The 26,157-nt window shown below is 50.9% G+C and overlaps 3 protein-coding genes across 3 annotated transcripts; 2 read left to right on the forward strand and 1 right to left on the reverse strand.

The window, feature by feature from the left end:
* Positions 1 to 2,259: 2,259 nt before the first annotated feature.
* Positions 2,260 to 3,252, forward strand: LOC311427909 (olfactory receptor 14C36-like; the record flags this gene model as incomplete). The annotated part of the gene is made up of 1 exon (XM_084539493.1): positions 2,260 to 3,252. The coding sequence occupies one exon, from the start codon at positions 2,260 to 2,262 to the stop codon at positions 3,250 to 3,252; it is 993 nt and encodes a 330-aa protein (XP_084395619.1).
* A 9,053-nt stretch (positions 3,253 to 12,305) lies between these two features.
* LOC311427910 (olfactory receptor 14J1-like) lies at positions 12,306 to 13,238 on the reverse strand (the record flags this gene model as incomplete). The annotated part of the gene is made up of 1 exon (XM_084539494.1): positions 12,306 to 13,238. One exon carries the CDS (start codon positions 13,236 to 13,238, stop codon positions 12,306 to 12,308), a length of 933 nt encoding a protein of 310 aa, XP_084395620.1.
* An 11,484-nt stretch (positions 13,239 to 24,722) lies between these two features.
* LOC311427912 (olfactory receptor 14C36-like) lies at positions 24,723 to 25,649 on the forward strand (the record flags this gene model as incomplete). Its single annotated transcript, XM_084539495.1, has 1 exon — positions 24,723 to 25,649. The coding sequence occupies one exon, from the start codon at positions 24,723 to 24,725 to the stop codon at positions 25,647 to 25,649; it is 927 nt and encodes a 308-aa protein (XP_084395621.1).
* Positions 25,650 to 26,157: the final 508 nt, after the last annotated feature.

The raw sequence follows: 26,157 nt of genomic DNA on the forward strand, positions 1-26,157 counted from the left end.
TGAAGCACAAGGAAAACCTTTCGCTAAAAGTGGTTCTTCTGAGAAAATTGCTGCTCCAGCAGGCAGTCCTCCAAACAGTGTAATGAATACTATGAGCAAGACGAGAGAGGCCCTGTCTCAATCCAGGGCGAGGGAGAGGAGAATCGAGTGTATTGGACTTTGAGGATTATTAGCCTGACAAATCAAACTCAAGAGTTAACTGTATTGGAGGCTGAAGTGAGTCTAGCTGGGAAGGAGTGGCAAATGCAACCCATTGGGACTTGCCTGGAGGCTCTGTGCAACCTTGGCATAGACTACTTCAGGAAAAGATACTTCAAAGATCCACAAGGGTATTGGTGGGCTTTGGCATAGCTGCCTTGGAGATGGAGGACATCAAACAGTTGTCTACCTTGCCCACTCTCTCACAGAACCCTTCTGCTGTGGAGGTGTTGATGGCCAATGAGCAGCAGGTGCCAATCGCTACCACAACAGTGCACCTGAGGCAGTATTGCACGGACAGAGACTCCCTGACTCCCCTGCATGAGCTGGTTCATTGACTGCAGAGCCAAGGAGTGAGAGCCAAGGCTCTCTCACCTTTTAATAGTCCCATATAGACAGTGCAAAATTCTAATGGTAAATGGAAGATAATGGTGGACTTCTGTGGCTTGAATGAAGTCCCACCACCACTGAGTGCTGCTGTGCTGTGCATGCTAGAACTTCATTCAGTATGAACTGGAGTCAAAGGCAGCCAAGCGCTATGCCACTATTAATATTGCTAATGCGTTTTTCTCCATGCCTTTGGCAGCAGTGTGAAGGCCACACTTTGCTTTCACAAGGAGGGTCGTCCTGTCCACCTAGAATCTGGTGCCCCAGGGCTGGAAACAGACCTAATATTTTCAATGGGCAGATCCAGACTGCCCTGGAACAGGTGGAGGCATCTGAACATCTCCAAAGCATTGATGTCGACATTACATGGGGCAACACAGATCAAGAGGTGTTTGAGAAAGGGAAGAAAATAGTTCTAATCCTTCTGAAAACTTGTATTGCCCTAAACCACAGTAAGGTCAAGGGACCTGAACAGGAGAACCTAGTCCAGGTTGGCCAGGTTCAGGGGGACATCTGGCTGGGGGAAAGTTGGGAATCAGTCAGTGGCTGATGAGCAATTGCATTGCGCATCACTTGCTTTATACATTTCATCATCGTAGTAATAAATTGCATTATATTGTATTGTTATTGTTACTGTTATTCTTATATCTTCATTTTCTGTCCTTTTACACTGTCTATATTTCAACAAATAAGCTTTTGAATGGTAGGTGTAAGCTAACAACTCTGTGATGTTTAGGTGCCCAACAGGTTAAAACATGATTGACAAACAAATTTTAATAGCACAAAGGACACTTTTAAAATGTGTCTCTCCTGTGTTCAGAGAGGAGCAGTCAGTGATGACATCAGTCTGCCTCAATCAGCACACCCCAGCAGAGACCCTGCTGCCTTCGGGAGCTGTCAGACCTGAGGCCTTGGGGACACCTCGAGGGAGCCCTAGGGCACAGAGTAAGCGATGCCATGGTCGGGTGCTGTGCTGCTGAGCTGGGCCGGGCTCCTGGGCACAAGGGGAGCTCCTGACAAGCGCTGCAGAGAGACAGCTGTGCCCAGGAGCAGCTCCTCTGCACAGCACAGCAGGACTGGGGGCTCTGACAGCAGCTGGCAGGCAGACAGGAGAGAAGGAGAGAGGGCTTGGAGGCACTGAGGAGCGCAACAACAGAGGGCAGCGTGTGGCAGGACACATCTGCAGGCTCTTGACACCGTGTGGCTCTGGCAGCAGGGCACTGCAGGTGGGGTTGCCAGAGGGGTCTTCTACAGCTGGCACATCCAATGGCTGATAGCATCTGGCAGGGTGGGTCTCTCTGTTTCTCCAGTGAGGAGTGGAAGATGTTTTAGAGAATGGCATTTATACGGGGTCATTTCCAGAAGAAGATTGAGGCTTGGTTTATCTGAAGAACAAGGCTTTTTTTTGGTTCTGTGCTTTCCAATTCCTGCATTGTAGAGGAGGGAAGTTTGAGGAAAATGTATTCTCAGGATTATACAAGAGACTGAGACTCCCAGAGCATTGCACAGAGAGATCAGAATGGAAACAATGAGATTCTGACAGGTTCTCCTGTAAAGAGAGAAGATCGCCTGGGGTGTGTGCTAAGACAGGGAATAAGTTTTCCTCATTTAAGTCTGTTCTAACTTTGATCTGCATTCTCATCTTCAACAGGCAGCTGTGTTTAAAATCAGCAAATGCCCAACAGCAGCTCTGTGAGCGAATTCCTCCTGCTGGCATTCGCAGACACGCGCGAGCTGCAGCTCCTGCACTTCGCGCTCTTCCTGGGCATCTACCTGGCTGCCCTCCTGGGCAACGGCCTCATCCTCAGCGCCGTAGCCTGCGACCACCGCCTCCACACCCCCATGTACTTCTTCCTCCTCAACCTCGCCCTCCTCGACCTGGGCTGCATCTCCACCACTCTGCCCAAAGCCATGGCCAATTCTCTCTGGGACACCAGGGCCATCTCCTATCAAGGATGTGCTACTCAGGTCTTCTTTTTCTTCTTCTTGGTTGGAGCAGAGTATTCCCTTCTCACCATCATGGCCTATGACCGCTACGTTGCCATCTGCAAGCCCCTGCACTACGGGAGCCTCGTGGGCAGCAGAGCTTGTGCCCAGATGGCAGCAGCTGCCTGGGGCAGTGGCTTTCTCCATGCTGTCCTGCACACGGCCAACACATTTTCCCTGCCCCTCTGTCGAGGAAATGCTGTGGACCAATTCTTCTGTGAAGTCCCCCAGATCCTCAAGCTCTCCTGCTCAGATGTCTACCTCAGAGAAGTCAGGGCACTTGTGTTTAGTATTTCTTTAGCCTTTGGTTGTTTTGTTTTCATTGTTTTCTCCTATGTGCAGATCTTCAGGGCAGTGCTGAGGATGCCCTCTGAGCAGGGCAGGCACAAAGCCTTTTCCATGTGCCTCCCTCACCTGGCCGTGGTCTCCCTGTTTGTCAGCACTGCCATATTTGCCTACCTGAAGCCCCCCTCCATCTCTTCCCCATCCCTGGACCTGGTGATGGCTGCTCTATACTCACTGTTGCCTCCAGCAGTGAATCCCCTCATTTACAGCATGAGGAACCAGCAGCTCAAACATGCAGTGAGGAAAATATTTTATACCTCTTTCTTCAGCATTAATAATGTGCATATAATACTAATAGGATTTCTGCAAACAAACACTCTTAGTGCAAATTCTTGAAAGTAATTTTCTTTATTATTATTTCCTATAACTTCTGGCTTTGATTTAATGTTATTCTAAGCCTCCTAATTATTTTTATTTTATTATTATTATTATGAAGTCGATAATTTCAAATACCTTTACAATCAATATTCTTGTTTAAATAAAGACAATAAAGAAACTGGGGCAATTTCATTAGTCTCTGCTGCAGTCTCTTCCCATCGTCAGTGCTTCAAGCAGTGAACCCACTCATCTAAAACATGAGGAACCTGGAACTAATGGATGCAGTGAGGACACTGCTTGAATACATATTCTTCAGCTTTTTTGTCTATAACAATAAGCTTATAATCAGAAACACCTATTTTTCAAAAAACTTTAAGATTTTTTTTTTTTATATTTGTCTGTGTTGTTATTTTCACTAGCTATTGTGTCAGATATAAATAATATTAATCTTAGCCTCCTACTTGTTAAAGATTTACCTATAGAACCAGGCTTCCTGTGTAGATAAACACAAAAAAGAATCCAGAAGAAATTCATTGGTCTGAGCTGCCATCTCTTGCCATCTCCTCTGGAGCTGGGGGAGCAGCCCCAGCACACAGGAGGGGCTCAGGGCCAAGAGCCCAGCTGACACATGCAGGAGCATCCCCGGCAGCCCTCGGGGCTGCCCCTCACTGCTCGCTGGGCTCTGCCTCTTTGCTGCCTTCGGGTCGGGGCTGCTGCTTCCCTGGAGCCATGGCCATGGTCAGCAGCAGGACGTGGTCTTTTCCCTGCTGCTCTCTTTTGGCTTCCACATTGTGCTTCTTTTTTTCTGGGTAAGCCCTGATATCTCATTTACTTTGGTGACAGTCTTGTTGTTGTCTCTGCAGTGGCATCCCTATGACTGCAGACAGCAGCAGGCACTGTGCAGCCCTGGGTCACAGCTGCACCTGCTAGCACCACAGTAACAAGAGGGTCTTCCTCAGGGCAAACCCAGAAGCCTGGACACCTCTTCCAAATGTGCTATCAGGAACACAGCCAAGGGGTTGCTCCCTGCTCTTCTGTTTTCTGGGCTTCTTCATGGAGTGAAGGACACAGGATGAAACTCTCAGGGTGGTCTGTGAGCGACCAAGTGCAGGACTAAGCACTCTTGTTGGGGCAGCACTTGCCTAAGGAGATGACAACTGGTCTTGGACTCATCTGCATGAGACTGCACCCTGCAGTAGGGTTGATGGCCAATGCCAACCTTTGAGAGGAATCTGGAGCTTCCAGGAGACGTCAAGGGATCTCCAGGGACAGGGTGCTCAGTGGGTACTGATTAGAACCTCATAAAATGACTGTGCAAGGTCGTTTCAGGTAAAAAACAAGGTGAATCTGAGGAGTGCATGGGCAGCTCAGACTGCTCAGACTGGGTCAGCTGTCACAGCAGGTTCCCCTCCCAGCCTCTTGCCCACCTGCAGCCAACTGACTCCCAGGGTAGAGTGAGAAGCAGAGAAGGCCTTGATGCTGCGCCAGCACTGCTCAGGAACAGCGACTACAGCCATGGGTGACCAACACTGCTCTGGTCACATATCAAAAACACAGCACCACACGGCCTGATCTGCAGAGAGAAATGGCGTCCCAGCCAGTCTTTGTCCCCACAATGGATGAGAAGCTCTGCAAGGAGCCAGGAAAGTGGTAATAAGCACTAGGACAATAGAGGAAGCCCAAAGGCCCTTCTGAAGGGTCACTGAGTGCCACCTGAGAGGCAGTTCTGGGCAGTGGGGAGGGCCAGGAGAAAGACTTGTGAGAAGGCTGTGAGAAACAAGGACACTCAGGGCTTTTGCAGATCCTTAAAGTCCTGCCTGAGTCCCCAAATGGAAAGCAATCTATGTCTGGGTTGACGAGAAGGAGGTGGTGAGTATCGAATGGGGGACAGGGCTGAAGGGCCCTGCGTGAAGCTAGAATGATGGAGAAGTGTCCACCTTGCATGTGTGCCTCAGCCTGGGAGCAGGGGCCTGCCCACGGTGCAGGATGGCTGGGCTGTGCTCAGCCATGCCCCAGGAGATGACCTTGCTATCTTCCTCCCCACCACTCCCCACATGGGGCAGGCCCTCAGGAAACACCTCTGAGCCTGGAGATGCACCAACCTGCTGCACTGAGGTGCCACTACTGCAGGGGAAGAGGGGAGGGTTGGAGAGACACGTGGGGCCTGCGGGCAAGAGTGGTGTGGCCTGGGGAAGTGAGTGCCTGGGAAAAGTTACCCTGGAGCCATAGGAGCCATTCTGGAAAGAAAACTTGTAGGCAGGAACCATGCTTTTGTGGCACTGCAGAGCTGCTGGGCACATTGTGCAGGGTGCTCTGATGGACATTGGTGTCCTTTTCCATCGTGTCTTAAGTGGCGCTTTTCTCAGAAATAGAGTAGCCAACAGAACACTGACAGATAGACTAAGATCATGAAAGGCATCATAAGCATGCCCCTAAAAAGATAACTGATATGGGGAAATCAGGAGAAGCCTGGCCAGGAGAAATGTAACACTGAGAGGAGGGAATAGTAGCTTGGCCAGCCAAAATTAAGGATTTTGTAGAGGTAAGAGGGTTCAGGTTATGCAGATGCAGATGTAACCGTGACTTAAAATAGTCATACAAGGCTATTCCCTGGCTTCAACCTGTAAACTTCTTTCCGAAACCTAAATGCTATTCAGCACCCTGACAGGAATCCACTGCTCTAATGAGTGACCTCAACATATCCCTAGAAGACAAAACTCAGACCATAGCCGCTTCCCCTAGCTCTTACTCTCTTAATAACTCTGATCTCTGCCCTTAATTGTAGCATTAAAATGGTCTATTTAACACTAGAAAACTGCTTAAGAGACCTAAACCAAACCCTAACTCCGAATAAATGTGAGGGGCCATGGACCTGATCAGCTTGTGGGCCACAAGGAGGAGATGGGTGGGAATGCTCTGAGGAGCTCAGCTCTGCCTCAGCATCTCCTGCCCCAGCAGGAGCAATGTGACTGTGGCAGGGACTCTGAGGTCACTTCTGTCTCTGCACTTGATAGGGCAGCAGCAGGAATGTGTCATGCAACGGGACTGGGAGGTCACTTCTGTCTGGAGGTGGCAGGTCACCCTTGACTTCTCCCTGGGAGCTGCACTTTTGGGCTGACATCTGGCAGTGGCCCTGCTAGGCCAGCAGAAGGCACCTGCTTGGCATGCTGACTGGGGGATCCCCTCTGCCTCCAGACCCAGGAGGACCCAGGCAGAAAGAAGGCCCCCATATGGGTTGTCCTGTCCCTTCTGCTTGAGTCCATGAGTGGGCAGCAGCAGGCACAAGGCTTGGCTGTGTGTAGCCAAGAAGCTGCAAGGCCAGCAGCAGGCCCCTGGCTTGGAAGCTGCTGCTGAGGTGACTTGTGTCTGCTTGGCTGAGAGGCCGCAGGGAACCTGCTGGGTTGGGATGCCTACTTCAGGAGTGGTTTCCACCCTGATGGAGCTTTCTTTGGTAGTAGGAAAGAGCAGGAGAGAAAAAACTGCCACAAAGTGTTCCAGGAAGGCTGGCACTGGTCACAAGGAGTAAGATATATCCCTCAAAGGATCATGCTGTGGTGACAGAGGTCACCCTCTGATCAGACCCTGGCTTTGTGTTTCAAGGAACAGCTGGTGAGGTCTGACTAGACATGGGTGAAAGCAAGGGATGAAAGCAACGTGGTGAACAGAGATGGCTGTCTGCAGACTGCAAGGAAATAGTTCAGACTGTGGCACATGATAGGAAAGCCTGTAGAGGGGAAGGCAGAGGGTGCTGGTAGAAATGGCAGGTCCAACAGCCCTGAAATTTCTGTCCTCTTGGCTAGAGCTTAGGAGGAAATATGTTATTGTTATATTCATTGTGATGAGGCCTCATCGATTCCTTGCAACCCTGTGCAGCACCACGGAGGTGTGACACCAGTGTTGTTCTCATGGCATCACACTGCCCACCACATCCCACAGGTCCCAGGAAGAGCCCTGAGATGGACATAGGGGTGCAGGATCTCCCCTCACAGTTCCAGGGGTCAGGCCTTGGCTCTTCTGCTTCACTAAAACCAACCAAGACTTTTCTCAGCACAGTGCTTTGCCTGTCTGTAACCATGGCCTCCAATTATCTGCCCTAACAGGGCCCTGGGGAGGCTTTGTTAGGAACAGTCCTCAGTGGGGCCCATTAATACTCCAAGTCACTTCAGCTTTTCCTCCTGACTTTACTTGCTCAAGTAGTTGCATCATTCTCCTCTCAGTACCTGAGCTTCATAGACTGAGCACCAAAATACACCATGGAACTCATTAAAATGCAGAAACTCCTAACATCTCCTCCATAGTTTTCTTCAAGTCTTCCCAGCTTTTGCACCTAATTGCAGAACTTGCATGCTGTAGTTAAGGAAGAAGTTTTCAAAAAGCACCTAATAAGAAACCTTTTCTAGTTTTAAAGGTTGATTTTTGCTGCATTTCAATTTTGAACATCATTCTTCTCTTGCTATTGATCCAGGGTGACTTCTTTGGAGACCTCCATAGGGAGGAAAAGCAGAGTCTGAAGGTCTGACACCTCCACTGCCAGCAGTGGTCTTTGTCCCTGTAAATGCAGCCCAGCCCAGCACATGAAACCCTTTCTAAGATAGGTCAGGGGTGCCTTCAGATAAAATAAAATAAATAAAATTATAATCAAATCAAATCAAATCAAATCAATAAATAATAGAAAATAAAATATAATATAAAATAAATTTGAAATAAAATAACTTCAAAATGACCACTGGAACCTGAGAAGTACAGCCTGAATCTTACTAGAAAACTCGACATCCACGGTCTCTCTTGGTTCTGCTGTGGAAAACTCAGAATGAAAACTAAAGAAAATATTTCTCCAAGTGGCTGTAGCTGTACCCATGAGCTTGGCCTCTTTGGGGAAATTGTCCCCTTCCAGCCACGGAAAACTAAATTGAGTAATGTGAAAAGGCCTGCCCAGTCAATAGAGTTGCTATTGACTGGGCAGCTCTTTTCACAAGGCAGCTCTGCCAAATCCCCACCGGGATGCCCTCTTGGAACTTTGAAGTTCCCTCTCCTGAAGCAGTCTATGCCGAGCATGCACATAGCCTCCGAGCGAGTCCCAATGGGGTGCTTTTGCCATTCTTTCCCAGTTAGACTCACTTCAGCCTCAAGTACAGTTAACTGTTGGGATCCCCCTGTCACTCCAGAAATACAGGTGGGTTCTACCTCTTTCTAGCTTGATGGCAAAAGGGTACACTGTGCACCGGTGCCTAGTAGAGCCTGATACATTTGTGGATCTGATGTGTCAGGCCATTAAATATACCCAGTCCAATAAACCTGATTGTCCCTTTCCTCCCTGCCTCCCCCTGGCTGGAAGGAGGATCCCTCTAGTCCTTCTCATAGTGTTCATTACCGTGTATAGTCGATGGCCCACTGGAAACACATCCCACCATGGCAGGGGAGAGGGCACTGACAGCCAAGGGATGCGTTTCGGTGCAGGATAGACAAGGAGTCAAGGCAGTGGGCTGGGGGAGGCCAGCAGAAGCAGCCCAAGGGGTGGTTCTGCTTGTGAGGACACGTTTGTGGCAGCAGCTGGAGTGGGCAGCAGCTGTGCGCAGGCCAGGGGAGGCCAGGAAGCGCATGCCAAGAGCGCTCCTGCCAGCAGAGCCAAGGCTGGGGCCGAGCCCAAGGGCAGAGGCAGGCCCAGGGCAGGGGGCTGCAAGGGCCATGCTGAGCTCCCTGCCCCTGTAGCAGTCACCCTGGCCCTCAGCACATGTGCTGGCCGGCTGCACGGGGAGGTGCTGGTGTGCATCAGAGAGCAGCAAGGAGGGCGCTGGAGAGGGCCGGGGCCGGGCGGGTGGCAGAGCCCCATGCAGGGCCTGGCTGGTGGTCCCCTCTGCTGCAGCCTGCACATGCAGCATGGCAGGAGGAGGGCAGGCAGGGTTCATGGCCACCTTGTTGGGGAAGAGCCCTGATCTGGAGGACAATGTTTTCCTGCTTGGAAAGATAAGGAGCTCCGGCTTTGCCCCACGATTTGTGTCTTTACCGTCTCCCTGTGCACCACAGAGCAGAGCCAGGCCCTGGGCCCTTCCTGACATCCCTGCAGGCCCTGGTGATATCAGTTCAGAAGGACATTTGGTTCTCTCCCTATTAGAATAATAAAACCAAATTTGAAATACGTTGCTATGTTTAATTAGACGGAAGACTAGAAACCTTTTATGTCTGATGCTACCTTAGTCACTAACACCTTATCTGTAAGGCCGTACAGAATTGTAACCCAGGATGGAGGAGAGGGATAAGATAATCTAGTGCTAGAGTATGTGCCTGTAAAAATAGGTGAGGAACTTGTGATTTACAAGCAGTGCTATAGGCTGGGAGATAAGTGGTTGGAAAGCTGCCTGGCAGAGGAGGACCTGGGAGTATTGGTTGATGGTCAGCTGAATATGATCCAGCAGTGTGCCCAGGTGGCCAAGAAGGCCAATGGCATCCTGGCTTGTATCAGAAGCAGTGTGGCCAGCAGGGCTAGGGAGGTGATTGTCCCCCTGTACTCAGCTCTGGTGAGGCCGCACCTCAAGTACTGTGTTCAGTTTTGGGCCCCTCAATACAGGAAAGACATCGAAAGACAGCTCTACAAGAAGGACATGGAGGTGCTTGAGCGAGTCCAGAGAAGGGCGACGAAGCTGGTGAGGGGTCTGGAGAACATGTCCTACGAGGAGCGGCTGAGGGAGCTGGGCTTGTTCAGCCTGGAGAAAAGGAGGCTCAGGGGCGACCTTATCGCTCTCTACAGATACCTTAAAGGAGGCTGTAGAGAGGTGGGGGTTGGTCTCCTCCCACGTGCCCAATGACTGGATGAGGTGGGAATGGGCTTAAGTTGTGCCAGGCGAGGTTTAGTTTGGATGTTAGGAAGAACTTCTCTTCTGAAAGGGTTGTTAGGCATTGGAATGGGCTGCCCGGGGAAGTGGTGGAGTCACCATCCCAGGACGGCTGCAAGGAATCACTCGCCAGGCTCCTTTGCTGTGGCTGCTGTGTGCCCTGGGGCTGTTGAGCTCTCCTCTGCCTGCTCACACCAGACTGAGCACTTGAGCTCTTGTCAGTCCACCTCAGGCATAACATGGTGCTCAGCGGTAAATATTGGGGCCATCTTTCCAAGTTAAGGTTACAGTTTCTCAGAGACTGGCAGTACAGTGGTCTGCTTGTGGGAATTGAAAAGTTACTAAATATTCCTCATGTTTGGGGTTGGAATATCTTTTTCTTTCGTTTTTCTTTTCCTTTCCCTTACTTATGTGTCTATCTCTCTGAGTTTTTATGGTTTTGTTTTATTTTGTTTTGTTTTGTTTTGTTTTCCCCTTCTCCCTCTAGATGTATTTCCTCCTCTCCCTCTAGAGGAGGAGGAAGCAGGCAGCTCATGCATGTGTAGTTTGTGGTTGAGGTGAGCAAGGAGGAGTCTGGCTATGGTGCCAGGAAATGGAGGTCTGTGAAGCTGCAGGAGCCCTGATCTCCTGCCTGGCAGATCCCCAGCACACAGTGCCTGTGCCCCGCAGGGCCAGCCCCAGTCCCCAGGCCAGCACAAGAGGCCTGGCCCAGCCACAGAGCAGCCTGCCCCGAGCAGGGGCCTGCACAAAGAGCTTTCTCCTTCTCATTTCTGCTTTTATACAGGCCCAGCAATGCTGCCCTGCTCTTCCCTAGGGCCATCCCTGCTCCCAGAGAGCCTTGCCCAGGGCAGTGTGTCTGTGCTGGCCAGGTCAGCCATTGCTGCTTCCTGCCCTGTGCTCCCCACAGAGCCCCAAGCTGGCGGTGCTGCTGTGAGAGCCAGGGGCTGTGGTGCCCTGGGATCCCCGGGGGTCTCCCTCCCTGCCCATGCTGCTCAGGGTGGGCTGGAGACCTAAGTCCATGGGGATCTCTGCTGCTGAGCCCCTTTCCACCTGCCCTGATGGCTCAGCAGCACAGGGCAGTGCTGGGCAGGGCCATGGGGTGTCTCTGAGGGCACAAAGGGCAGGCGAGTGCTGCACCAGACCTGGTCCATGAGGCCTCAAGAAGGTTATCCTCAATTATTCTACACTCTTAGAGGTCTCTGTCCGCTGGCTCTTCAGCACCACTCCTGGCATGGCAGAGCTGTCCTTACCCCATGGACTCCTCAGATTCCCTTTTTTCTTTACGAAACTCTTCTTTGGATGGCCATTAATTTTATGGGATTCTAATCCCTACCAACTCAGCGTTGCATGTTCTCCCTGCAGATCCCCTGACATCTCCTGGCAGCTCCGGATTCCTCTCCAGGCTGACAGTGGCCATGAGCCCCACTGCAGGGGGGCAGTGCCATGCAGATGAGTCCAAGACCAGTTGTTGTCAGGTGCTGCCATACAGCCCTTGGTCAGGCCCTTGGTCCCTCTCAGGCTGCCCTTGGACTTTAAGTCTATGTCCTTCACTCCACAAAGTCCCAAATAGAACCCCATTTGTTGCTGTGGTGCTAGCAAGGAGGCAGCTGTGACTCAGGGCTGCACAGTGCCTGCTGCTGCCTGCAGGGACAGGGATGCCACTATAGAGACAACAGGACTGTCACCAAGGTACATGAGATATCAGGGCTTACCCAGAAAAACAAAAAAAGAAGCACAATGTGGAAGCAAAAAGAGAGCAGCAGTGTAAAGGCCACGTCCTGCAGCTGGCCATGGCCATGGCTCCAGGGAAGCAGCAGCCCTGACCCGAAGGCAGCAGAGAGGCAGAGCCCAGCAGGCAGTGAGGGGCAGCCCCAAGAACCACCAGGGCTGCTCCTGCATGTGGCAGCTGGGCTCTTGGTCCTGAGCCCCTCCTGCGTGCTGGGGCTGCTCCCCCAGCTCCTGAGGAGATGGCAAGAGAGATGGCAGCTGAGACCAATCAGGTTCTAACAGCTTCTCAATTGTCTTTATCTAGAAGGCAGGCATGGTTCTACAGGTACATGAGATATTTTTGTGAAAAAAAAAATATATATATATAATTAAAAGATTTGAAAATAAAGATACCATTATAAAATGAAAATCTAATAATGCAGTATAATATATTACAAAAGAAGTATAGCAAAAAAATATTCTAACAATTTTTTAGAAAAACAGTGAGTCCTGGCTGGATTGGGGGCTTCAATATTACTGACGAAGGAACATATATCCGAAGAGTTTCCACAAGGCATCCTTGAGCTGCTGGTTCCTCATGCTGTAGATGAGGGGGTTCAGTGCTGGAGGCAACACTGAGTACAATAATGACACCACCAGGTCCAAGGATGGCGAAGAGATGGAGAAGGGCTTCAAGTAGACAAATATGGCAGTACTGACAAAGAGGGAGACCACGGCCAGGTGAGGGAGGCACGTGGAAAAGGCTTTGTGCCGGCCCTGAGAAGAGGGCATCCTCAGCACTGCCCTGAAGATCTGCACATAGGACAACACAATGAAAAGAAAACAACCAAATGTTAAAGAAAAACTAAAGAGAAGTACCCCGACTTCTCTGAGGTAGTAGTCTGAGCAGGAGAGCTTGAGGATGTGGGGGATTTCACAGAAGAACTGGTCCACAGCATTGCTTTGGCAGAGGGGCAGGGAAAATGTAGTGGCCGTGTGCAGGACAGCATTGAGAAAGCCACTGCCCCAGGCAGCTGCTGCCATCTGGGCACAAGCTCTGCTGCCCAGGAGGCTCCAGTAGTGCAGGGGCTTGCAGATGGCAACGTAGCGGTCATAGGCCATGATGGTGAGAAGGTAATATTCTGCTCCAAACAATAAGACAAAAAAGAAGACCTGTGCAGCACACTCTTGATAGGAGATGGCCCTGGTGTCCCAGAGGGCATTGGCCATGGCTTTGGGCAGAGTGGTGGAGATGCAGCCCACGTCGAGGAGGGCGAGGTTGAGGAGGAAGAAGTACATGGGGGTGTGGAGGCGGTGGTGGCAGGCTACGGCGCTGAGGATGAGGCCGTTGCCCAGGAGGGCAGCCAGGTAGATGCCCAGGAAGAGCGCGAAGTGCAGGAGCTGCAGCTCGCGCGTGTCTGCGAACGCCAGGAGAAGAAAATCTGTGATAGAGCTGATGTTGGGCATTTTCTGACATTGAAAACCGTTTTCTGTTAAAGAGGAAATTGTGGAAAAATGTTAAAACAAATTTCTCTGAGGAAAACCTATTGTATGTCATAGAGCACCCCCAAACAGAGCCTGTCTCTTTGCAGGAGAACCTTTCTGCATCTGTCTTGCTTGAGCCGTGGCTGGTGCTGGCTGAGAGGGGCACTGGGAACAGGGGCTGCTGTGGCTCCACAGGAGTTCTTCCTGCTGTGCAGCTGGAGGGAGGCAGAAACACGGGGGAAAATTACATTCCGTCCACTGTTCAGATCCATGAGATCTGCAGTGTTGTTGCAAAAAACTCATCTTAATACAGAGGCAGAGCTGCAGGGATTTTGTTTCCTTTGTTTTGTTCCTATTATCCCAGTAACACTTAGGAGATGTATTGGATGGTTGAGCTCCCTGACATTTCCTGTGCACTCCCAGAGAAACCCTGTGGGTGCCAGGAGCCAAAGGGGCTGTCCCTTGGTGAAGACTGAGCAGAGCAGCTCTGTTGATTAGACCAGTTCTCAACAGTCTATTGTCACCCCTCTGAGCTGCAGGACAATCGCTCTCAGGTGTTTCCCTGAGAAAAAATGTAGATGACTGCTAATCGTGAAGGGCCAAATCAAGCCAGAGTTTGAGAGCTTCTCCTCATATGGGCTCTGCCTGTACTGCTGGCCATGCCTGCCCCACATCCCATGGGCTGCACGGGGAGAGGAGGCCAGGGAGGGGCTGCTCCAGGGGAAGGTGTCTGCACTGCAGGGCATGGCTGCGAAGTGCCCGAATCCCACCTGCCACTGCATTTCTGCCAACAGCTCCTTCTGGCCGCCTGCCCCTCTCTCTGCTGCCTGTAGCTGTCCCTGCCGGGAGCTGCTGCTCTGCGCCCACCTCTTTTTTCCCCCTGCCCGTGCTCACAGACCCCATCCCACTCGGCTGTGCTCAGCGCTGCCCTGCAGCACCCTGCCACCAACAGGGCCCTGCCAAGGGGCACCTCCATGGCTGCAGGAGTTACGGGGCAGCTGACAGAGAGCCCGGCATGGCCAGCCAGGGCAGGGTGTTCTGGGCTGACCGGGGGCACCTGCCTTAGGACACTCCAAGGTGCTTCTGCCAGACTTTCTCACCTCACACTGCAACCCAGCAGGACTCTCAAAGCCTACTGCATTGCCCACTGCCCTCCCAGAAACAACACCCAGCAGGAGGAGACCCTTCCAGGACCTGCACCTGCATGGCCCTGCAGCCAGACCCTTACCTTGTCAAGGGCTGTGCAGGTTTCTCCTGCAGGCAGCTCTCAGCATCCTCCCACTGCCAACTGCCTCCAAGCCCTCTATCCTTCTCTCCTCTTCCTGTGCCAGCTGCGGCCAGAGCCCCCAGCCCTACTGCGCTGTGCAGAGGAGCTGCTCCTGGCCACAGCTGTCTCTCTGCACCAGGATCCCTTTTCAAATGAGTTTAATCTGTTGCAGGAGCCCAGCCCAGCTCAGCACCAGATGCCTAGATCAAGGCACTGGAATCACCCCTCTGGGGGCTTTGCTGATGAGCCCACACACGAACCTCAGGCCCTCAGAGACAATTGAAGACAGCTCTCCAGAAGTCCAAGTCCCAGGCAAGTTTCCTGCAGTGTCCCCATGAGGGCCAGCACTCACACAGCCTCCCTTGGAGCTCGTTAGAGCAGAACCCTGGAGGCAGTGAGGACAAGGAGACAAAGGCAATGTGAAGGTGACACTGATGTGTAGGAAAACTGGATTTGTGTCACCAAGCACAAGGGCGCAGACAATAATGAATGATTTAATATTTTAAAAGACAGAAAATGAAGATAAAATATTAATAATAAAAATAACTAAAATAATATTAATAATAATATGTACAAGGCAAGTGATGCACCATGCAATTGTTGAGAAACCCCTCACCGATGTTCAACCTGTCTCTGAGCATTAGTCCCACGGACCCTGGTCAGCCGGCATTGGGATCTCTTATGCACGTCCCTTGACCTTAATTTCTTTTCGTGCAAAATCAGCTCTCGGAGGAATTTGGAGAATTTTCTTCCCTTTCTCTAATACTCCCTCTGCTGTGTCACCCCACCCAGTAATGCCATCGATGTAGTGCAGGTGCTCAGGAGCTTCCTCCTCTTCCAGGGCAGTCTGAATCATGCTGCTGGCATGGCAGCACTCAGCATTGCGGGACTTCATTCAGGCCACAATAGGCCTCTGTTAGTGCACTCGGTTGCTGCTATACTGACACAGGTGCACGGCTGTGGTAGGGATTGGCACCAGCTGTCCTTCAGCCCTCATCAACCCCACAACAGAAGGGTCCTGTGAGAGACCAAGGCAAGGCAGACAACCGTATAATGTCCTCTGTCTCCAAGGCAGCTATGCCTAAAGCCCACCGATACCCTTTTGGGTCCCTGAAATATCTATCCTCTCCTGAAGCAGTCTCTTCCAAGGATGCACAGAGTCTCTGGGCCAGTGCTAATGGGGTACTTTTGCCATTCTTTCCAACTTAGACACACTTCAGCCTCCAGTACAGTTCAGTGTTGGGATCCCTCTGTCACTGCAGACATACAAATGGGTTCGACCCTCTGTAGCTTGATGGCATTAGGGTTCACTGTGCACTGGTGCCCACTAGCACCTGATACTTCTGTGGGTCTGATGTGCAAGGCCATGGAATCCACACAGTCCAATAAACCCGACTGTCCCCTTCCTCCCCCTGGCTGGAGGCACAGCCCCTCTAGTCCTGCTCATAGTATTCAGTACTGTGTCTGCAGGACAGCCTGCTGGAAATTGGAGCAGCAGTTCTCTAAGAGCCCCTTTTAGTGATTGTTTTTCCTTGCCACTAACACACCCGTGCCTCTAGGCTGGAGGTAGATTTTCCATCCCACTTTCTCATGTCCTCTCCATGGTCACACAGGTAAAACCACAGGGTGGCACATAGTGTGTGCCCACCATATCTGCCTTCCTGCCCTCTAATTCCAGGGAGGGGCCCTGTTTCTCCCAGCGCCAGAGCAGCATAGGGATAGGGATCGCGTGATTACTGATGCTCTTATGACTTCTTTCTCTTCGTCCTCCTACTCATATGATGGCCCAGCTTTTCTGAAGCCTGCCTCATCTTCTGACTAACTGACTTTCACATCCATTGTTTTTTCTTGCATAGAGGAGCAACTGATACAGACAGAGCTTGGTTTTCTGGCTCAGACACAGGGCCCAGAAAAAGAGCTGGAGTTGCTGCAGGGCATTTTGCAGATGCTGTAGTAGCTGCAGGGTCTTTCAGAGGGGTTGGAGTGACTGCAGGGCTTTTCACAGAGGCTGGATTGGCATTGATTGTGGCTCTGTAAGCACAGGCCAAGACCCAGCACACTGCAGTGGCATGTGTCTCTTTGGAAATGCCAGGGTGATAACACCTCCTTTTCAAGCATTTAACCATTTTTTTGTTTAGGATTCTGCATTTGCTCGGGGTGAAGTTCCAAAGTTCTGGTGGTGCCGACAGCTGTAGGTGCCTGCCCAGATCCTCCCTCACTCCCTGCCACTCCAAACTCTCCTGCCACCAGACAGAAATCTGAATGGTATTCTTAAGTAGTCCTGAAACACATTCAGGAGACAAAACAATAGGAGCGTGCTGGTTTGACCATCCCAAGGATATTCAAAACTTTGAAGAGCCAGTGTAAATATCCTTGAGGAGAATGGGGAGGTAAAAGAGAAAGGGAGAGTGAACAAGTGGGGAAAAGTGTCCTCCCCTTGTCTCCCCATGGCTTGATTTCCTGAGGAGATAAGGTCCAGAGTGTAGTTCTTAATAGTTTCTGAGAGATGGCTCCCAAGGTATGTTTGCAATGGCAATGCTGAGTACAAGTACCAGATTAGTCTCAAGACCAGGATTTTTATCATATCATAAGCCAGTGTTACACAACACATCAAAAGAATAAACTTGACACAGCCATCAGAAAAGATGAACAGCATGACAGGGGAGACATACAGTAAGTAATGTGCTATGCAACACAATTTTGAAATTTAGCACAACAGATCTGAGCTTAAAAGAAAAAGAGAGAAAGAGAAAGGAAGGAAGGAAGGAAGGAAGGAAGGAAGGAAGGAAGGAAGGAAGGAAGGAAGGAAGGAAGGAAGGAAGGAAGGAAGGAAGGAAGGAAGGAAGGAAGGAAGGAAGGAAGGAAGGAAGGAAGGAAGGAAGGAAGGAAGGAAGGAAGGAAGGAAGGAAATCAACTTTGTGATCACCAACTGTTAAAATCAACTAATGCTTATAATAGCTTTCTTTTAACATGCTGTGGTCAGATCTGCCATTTGCTCAAAATTCATGCTCCATGTTGGGCACCAAAAGAGTGTGGTTTGACCCGGGAGGCAGCACAGCACAGCACCACACAGCCATTCCCTCACACACACACCCTGCTACACCCCGAGCAGATGCAGGAGAGAATGAGGAGGGGAAAAAAGGTTAAATAAATAAATAAATAAATAATTCTTGGTTTGAAATAAAGACAGTTTAATAGGACAGAAAGGGAAGACAAATAATACGAGCAATGATGATGACAATCATGATGGTGATTGCCTGTCCCACAGTAGTGGTACCCCGTACCCTGGCCAGCCACCCCATATTGATTGTTCAGCACGACGTCGTGTGGTCTGGAATATCCCTTTGGCTTCTTGGGGTCAGCTGTCCTGCTTCTGTCCCCACTAGTTTTGCAGGCACCCCCAGCCCTCCACTGCTGGGCAACAACTAAGCCATCAGTGTGTAATCAGCATTCTTCTCATGCTGAATCCAAAACACAGCTTCATACCAGCTCCTAGGAGGAAAATTACCTCGATCCTAGCCAGCTCCAGGACACCCACAGACTAAGGGCATGATATCCCTCTGCGTATATCAACGGAGAAAAGGTGCTTGTGATTAATTGGAAAGTACTGGAGCTGAGCATGATGTAGATGGTATGGAATATGGGGTGGATATTGTCCATGTGTTGGCTGGGATACATTTAATTTCCTTCCTATTAGAATGTACAGTGCAGTGTTTTGTAAGTAACAGCATGCATGAGAAGGAAGAACAGAAAAAGTGGAATCTGGCAGCCTTCTATCCCACACCCTTCAGTGGTTCTGTGCTGTAATTCCATTCAACTAGTTACTCGTGTATTATCCAAACTGTCCTGCAAACTCCTGCTGCCGTTGCTTTGTGAGAGAAAGCAAAATCACAGTGAGCCATCTGCCTGCAGACATTAACAGCTAACAGAATGGAACATCTGTCCAGGGGAACCTCAAGAAACTGCAGGAATTTGCCTACAGAAACGTCCTGACATTTACAAGGAGAAGAGCCCAGTACTGCACCAGAAGAAGAGGAACTCCACACATCAGGGCAGCCAGGGACCCTGCTGAGTGAGCAGTGGCCAGGAGGAGGAGGGTCTGGGCACCACGAGGGATGCCATATGAGCAGTGGTGCCTGCTCACCAGAAGCAAGGCCAGCTTCCTAGAGAGCTGCCTTATGAAAAGCATGGCCACCAAGAAGATCTGAGTTGTCAGACTCAGTTCATATTCAGTGAGAACACCCTCCCAAAATTGTATACAGGTACAGGGAAAGAGGTACAGGTCTGGGATTCCCTAGTGCAGCCAGGTGTGGAGAGGATCAAGTGCTGTGGCAAGGCTCAAAGTCCAAAAAGAACCCAGGTCTTTGTATCCATGGCTATGGCTGTTGTCTCTGCCACTGAGGCCTATGAGGAGACAGCTGATTGTTAAAGCACCAGGGCCTCATTGCCTGCTCACCCCCAACCATGTACCAGGCAGGGGTTGTTCCATTCTCCTGCACTTGGCAATGCACATCCCCATCTCCTACTGACCAAGAAGCTTCCTGACCAAGGTGTGAAGGGAAAGGATCTCCCTTCCCAGAGGACAGGGGTCAAGGCCTGGCCCTTGTGCTTGCTGACTCACATCCAGTTTGTCTATACGTCAGTGTCATCTTCACACAGCTGTTATAAATGGCTCAGGATTCAAATTAGGATTAAATAAAAAATAGGATTTATTGAAAGAATATAAAGGAATAGAGGTAAGCAAACAGTGCTGGGTGCACCGGGAGTCTCTGCTCCACCAGGACGCACACCAGTTACATCAAGCAGCTGATTTTTATGCTCCTAGACTAATACATATTCATTACTACTTCTAAAAAAAATAGATTATTATAATTAGCTTCCGGGGTGCAGTCCCTCCTACTGGAGCATGCGCATCAGTCTCCTCTGGGGGTCTCTAGGGGTCTTTCATGCTGAAGGCTCATAGTCTTCCTCTCCCCTTTGTACTCACTTGGCACCATACCAAGTTTATAGAACATTTTCTGCAGGTCTTGTCTCCCAGCCGTCCTTCAGCTTCTTTTCCCTTCCTCTTAATCTCTCGGCCCCCTAGCCAGATACCAAAGATCCGCATAGTATCCCATAACAGTTACTAGTTGTAATCAGTTGTTCTGAAACTCCCAGACATCAAACACAAACAGCTTTCTTATTGACACTTCACGAGTAATTAAAACATTCTTCACCAGCCATTCACAGACACATCTATAGCAGTGTTAAGTTAATCTCAAAGAAGACAGGAAAAAAGGCTGTAACTGTTAGAAATAGAAGTCCAGAATAACAAAAGCAAACAGGTTCATAAATTTAAGGAGTATTTTCTGAAGACGTGATAAATTGACTAGAATGAGGGGGAGACTGGGACACACTGCATCTGTGGTTCAAGAATTAAATTGCCAGTGCAGGGCCCAGAGGCAGACAGGATTCAAACAGAATTGTTCTTTATGGACACGAATTGTTAAAACATTCCTCACATGCTCAAGGGTAGGAAGGCTCTGCAGGAGGATCTGGATAGGCTGCACCGATGGGCTGAGGTCAACTGCATGAAGTTCAACAAGGCCAAGTGCCGGGTCCTGCACCTGGGGCGCAATAACCCCAAGCAGAGCTACAGGCTGGGTGGAGTGGTTGGAGAGCTGCCAGACAGAGAAGGACCTGGGAGTGATGGTGGATAGTCGGCTGAATATGAGGCAGCAGTGTGCTCAGGTGGCCAAGAAGGCCAATGGCATCCTGGCTTGTATCAGAAACAGTGTGACCAGCAGGGCTAGGGAGGTGATCGTCCCCCTGTACTCAGCTCTGGTGAGGCCGCACCTCGAGTACTGTGTTCAGTTTTGGGCCCCTCGCTACAAGAAGGACATGGAGGTGCTTGAGTGGGTGCAGAGAAGGGCGACGAAGCTGGTGAGGGGTCTGGAGAACAAGTCCTATGAGGAGCGGCTGAGGGAGCTGGGCTTGTTCAGCCTGGAGAAGAGGAGGCTCAGGGGTGACCTTATCGCTCTTTTTAGGTACCTCAAGGGAGGCTGTAGCGAGGTGGGGGTTGGCCTGTTCTCCCACGTGCCTGGTGACAGGACGAGGGGGAATGGGCTTAAGTTGAGCCAGGGGAGTTTTAGGTTAGATGTTAGGAAGAACTTCTTCACTGAAAGGGTTGTGAGGCACTGGAACAGGCTGCCCAGGGAAGTGGTGGAGTCACCATCCCTGGAGGTCTTTAAAAGACGTTTAGATGTAGAGCTTAGGGAAATGGTTTAGTGGGGACTGTTAGTGTTAGGTCAGAGGTTGGACTCGATGACCTTGAGGTCTCTTCCAACCTAGAAAATTCTGTGATTCTGTGATTCTGTGATATGTGACTGTTTTAAGTCAGTTGTACTGCAGCATCTACATTACATAAACCGTCTTACTTCTATGAAATCATAAGTTTCTGCTGGCCAAGCTCTTCTTCCCTCAGAAGAGACCTCAAGATCATTGAGTCCAACCTCTGACCTAACACTAACCATTCCTCCACTAAACCATATCGCTAAGTTCAATATCCAAACATATTTAAAGACCTTCAGGGATGGTGACTGCACCACTTCCCTGGGAAGCCCATTCCAATGCCTAACAACCCTCTCGGTAAAGAAGTTCTTCCTAATATCCAACCTAAAACACCCCTAGAGCAACTTTAGCCCATTCCCCCTCATCCTGTCACTGGGCTCGTGGGAGAACAGACCAACCCCCACCTTCGCTACAGCCTCCTTAGAGGTAGCTGTAGAGAGCAATAAGGTCACCCCTGAGCCTCCTCTTCTCCAGGCTGAACAAGCCCAGCTCCCTCAGCCGCTCCTCGTAGGACTCCAGACCCCTCACCAGCTTTGTGTTTTCTCTGGACTTGCTGGAACACCTCAATATTCTTCTTGTAGTGAGGGGCCCAAAACTGAACACAGTACTAGAGGTGTGGCCTCACCAGAGCCAAGTACAGGGGGACAATCACTTCCTTAGTCCTGCTGGCCACACTGCTTCTGATACAAGCCAGGATGCTGTTGGCCTTCTTGGCCACCTGAGCACACTGCTGCCTCTTGTTCAGCCAACTATTCACCGATACTCCCAGGTCCTTCTCTGCCTGGCAGCTTTCCAACCACTCATCTCCCAGCCTGTAGCTCTGCTTGGGGTTATTGTGCCCCAGGTGCAGGACCCGGCACTTGGCCTTGTTGAACTTCATACAGTTGGCCTCAGCCCATCAATCCAGCCTATCCAGATCCTCCTGCAGAGATTTCCTACCCTTGAGCAGATCAACACACGCACCTACCTTGGTGTCATCTGCAAACTTACTGAGGGTGCACTCGATGACCTCATCCAGATCATCGATGAAAATATTAAAGAGGACTGGCCTTATTACTGAGTACTCATGCTAAATCCAAAACACAGCTTCATACCAGCTGCTAGGAGGAAAATTATCTCGATCCTAGCCAACTCTAGTACACTCACAGACTAAGGGCATGATATATCTGTGTGCATATCATCTGAGAAAAGGTGGTGGTGATTAACTGGAAAGTACTGGAGCTGAGCAAGGTGCATATGGTATGGAATATGGAGTGGATATTGTCCATGTGTTGGCTGGGATAGACTTAATTTCCTTCCTATTAGATGATACAGTGCAGTGTTTTGTATATAGGACGCATTTCCAGATAAAGTAACAGCATGCATGAGAAGGAAGAACAGAAAAAGTGGAATCTGGCAGCCTTCTATCCCACACCCTTCACTGATTCTGTGCTGTAATTCCTTTCAACTAGTTCCTGCTGTATAATCCAAACTGTCCTGCAAACTCCTGCTACTGTTATCTTGTGAGGAACAGTATAGTCAGGGTGAGCCATCTGCCTGCAGACATTAACAGCAAACACAATGGAGCATCAGTGTGGGGCAGCCTTGAGAAACTGCGGGATTTTGCCTACACAAACCTCCTGACATTTACAAGGAGAAGAACCCAGTCCTGCACCAGAGGAAGAGGAAACCCATACATGGAGGCAGACTGGGACCCTGCTGAGTGAGCAGTGCCCAGGAGGAGAAGGGCCTGGGCACCACAAGGGATGCCATATGAGCAGTGGTGCCTGCTCAGCAGGAACCAGGCCAGCTTCCTACAGAGCTGCCTTATGAGGGGCATGGCCACCAAGAAGATCTGAGTTATCAGACTCAGCTCAGATCGAACGTGACACTACCCACAGAACGGTCTGCATCTGGCAGTGGAAGATTTGGAAGTCCAGGAGTCCCTCAGACAGCCTGGTGAGGAGAGAAGCAATGGCTGTGTCAAGGATCAAAGTCCCAACAGGACCCAGGTCTTTGTGTCCATGGCTATGGCTCTTGTCTCTGCCACTGAGGCCTATGAGGAGACAGCTGATTGTTAAAGCACCAGGGCCTCATTGCCTCCTCACCCCCAACCATAAAGCAGGCAGGACACGTGCCATTCTCCTGCACTTGGCCATGCACATCCCCATCTCTAACTGCCCCACAAAGAGCCCTGAGCAAGGTGTGAATGGAAAGGATCTCCCTTCCCAGGAGCTGGGGGTCAAGGCCTGGCCCTTGTGCTTGGTGACACACATCCAGGTTTCCTACACCTCAGTGTCACCTTCACATTGCCTTTGTCTCCTTGTCCTCACTGCCTCCAGGGTTCTGCTCTAACAAGCTCCAAGGGAGGCTGTGTCAGTGCTGGCCCTCAGGGGGACACTGCAGGAAACTTGCCTCTGACTTGGACTTCTGGCAAAATGTCTTCAATTGTCTCTGAGTACCTGAGGTTCGTGGGCTCATCAGCAAAGGCCCCAGAGGGGTGATTGCAGTGCCTTGGGCTGGTGCTGTGCTGCTGAGCTGGGTCGGGCTCGTGGGGCAGAGAGAGCTCGTGGCAAGAGGGCCGTGGTGAAGAGAGACAGCTGTGCCCAGGAGCAGCTCCTCTGCACAGCGCAGCAGGGCTGGGGGCTCTGACCACAGCTGGCACACACAGAGGAGAGAAGGAGAGAGGGCTTGGAGGCAGTTGGCAGGGGGAGGATGCTGAGAGCTGCCTGCAGGAGAAACCTGCACAGCCCTTGACAAGGTAAGGGTCTGGCTGCAGGGCCATGCAGCTGCAGCTCCTGGAAGGGTCTCCTCCTGCTGGGTCTTGTTTCTGGGAGGGCAGTGGGCAATGCAGTAGGCTTTGAGAGTCCTGCTGGGTTGCAGTGCAAGGTGAGGAAGTCTGGCAGAAGCCCCTTGCAGTGCCCTAAGGCAGGTGCCCCCAGTCAGCCCAGAACACCCTGCCCTGGCTGGCCATGCGTGGCTCGCTGTCAGCTGCCCCGTAGCTCCTGCAGCCATGGAGGTGCCCCTTGGCAGGGCCCTGTTGGTGGCAGGGTCCTGCAGGGCAGCGCTGAGCACAGCCGCGTGGGATGGGGTCTGTGAACACGGGCAGGGGGAAAGAAGAGGTGGGCGCAGAGCAGCAGCTCCCGACAGGGACAGCTGCTGGCAGCAGAGAGAGGGGCAGGCGGCCAGAAGGAGTTGTTGCCAGAAACGCCGTGGCAGGGGGGATTCGGGCACCTTGCAGCCATGCCCTGCGGTGCAGACGCCTTCCCCTGGAGCAGCCCCTCCCTGGCCTCCTCTCCCCCTGCAGCCCATGGGCTGTGGGGCAGATGGGGGTAGAAGAGAAGGTAGAGCTCAAAGAGATGCTCCCAAGCTCTGTCTGTGTGAAAACTTCACCTCAGGTGAGGTTTCTGTCCAGCTGCACTTGGACTGGGGCTTCTCTGCTCTCAGTTGTCTCCAGTTTCTTCTCAAGGAAACTCCAGAGCTTGATGGTCCTGCGGCTCAAAGACAGCAAACACAGGGTAGATTAGAACACGACTTGTGGGCAGTGGCCTGTGTAACTGCATTCAGAGGAGTTGTTTGAAATAACACTGAAAAGCTCATTGATCTGACCAGTGAACTGAACTTGAGCTTCCCCCATGTTCCTGTTTCCTTCATGCTGTAAAGCAGAGAGGACTCCTCTGCAGCCTACAGCAGCGCCTGCTCCCAGTGCCACTCTCAGCCAGCACCAGCCACAGCTCAAGCAGGAGAGATGCCAAAAGATTTTCGTCTAAAGAGAGAGGCTCAGGTTATGGGGTGCTTTAAGAGACACAATAGGTTTTCCTCAGAGAACTCTGTTTTAACATTCTTCTGCATTTTGCTCTTTACCAGGAAAGCATGTGTAAGGACAGCAAATGCCCAACATCAGCTCCGTGAGTGAGTTCCTCCTGCTGGCATTCGCAGACACCCGCGAGCTGCAGCTCCTGCACTTTGCACTCTTCCTGGGCATCTACCTGGCTGCCCTCCTGGGCAACGGCCTCATCCTCAGCGCCGTAGCCTGCCACCACTGCCTCCACACCCCCATGTACTTCTTCCTGCTCAACCTCGCCCTCCTTGACCTGGGCTGCATCTCCACCACTCTGCCCAAAGCCATGGCCAATGCCCTCTGGGACACCAGGGCCATCTCCTATCAAGGCTGTGCTGCACAGGTCTTCTTTTTATTCTTCTTTTTTAGTTCAGAGTACTATCTCCTCACTGTCATGGCCTATGACCGCTACGTTGCCATCTGCAAGCCCCTGCACTACGGGAGCCTCGTGGGCAGCAGAGCTTGTGCCCAGATGGCAGCAGCTGCCTGGGGCAGTGGCCTTCTCAATGCTGTCCTGCACACGGCCACTACATTTTCAGTGCCCCTCTGCCGAGGCAATGCTGTGGACCAGTTCTTCTGTGAAATCTCACAGATCCTCAAGCTCTCCTGCTCAGATGCCTACCTCACAGAAGTTGGCATCCTTGTGTTTAGTGTTTCTTTAGTCCTTGGTTGTTTTGTCTTCATTGTCGTGTCATATGTGCAGATCTTCAGGGCAGTGCTGAGGATATCCTCCTCTCAGGGACGACACAAAGCCTTTTCCACGTGCCTCCCTCACATGGCCGTGATCTCCCTGTTTGTCAGCACAGCCACAGTTGCCTACCTGAAGCCCCCTTCTATCTCCTCCCCATCCCTGGACCTGGTGATGGCAGTTCTGTACTCGGTGGTGCCACCAGCAATGAACCCTCTCATCTATAGCGTTAGGAACCAGGAGCTCAGGAATGCTTTGATTAAAACTGTTTCTATACATGCTTTTTAAGCATCAGAGATGTGCTGTGCTCATTATTATTATTGTCATAATCAATAATGTAAAATAAAAATATTAATTGGAATGAGAAGTTATTTGGGAAACTGAGGGAACAATTTTTATTGTTTAAATTTTTTTATTTAACATCTTTAATTTTTTTAAATATTATTTTTATTTGAATAATGGATTTTTTAACCATCATCATGCTAATTTATTTACCTTATCCCAGTCATCTCATGTACCTGTAGAGCTAGGTTTCCTACGTGAATAAAGACAATAAGGAAGGCATCCGAAATACATTCAGAATGTCACTGGTCAGAGGTCCCGTGTCCTCATGGGAGCAGCCCCAGCATGCAGGAGGGGCTCAGGGCCAAGAGCCCAGTTGCGACGTACAGGAGCAGCCCCAGTGTCCCTTGGGGCTGCCCCTCACTGCCCGTTGGGCTCTGCCTCTCTGCTGCCTTTGGGTTGGGGCTGCTGCTTCCCTGGAGCCATGGCCATGGCCAGCAGCAGGACGTGGCCT

The sequence above is a fragment of the Aythya ferina genome (assembly GCF_964211825.1).
Source record: "Aythya ferina genome assembly, contig: HAP1_SCAFFOLD_29, whole genome shotgun sequence".
Classification (NCBI taxonomy): domain Eukaryota; kingdom Metazoa; phylum Chordata; class Aves; order Anseriformes; family Anatidae; genus Aythya; species Aythya ferina.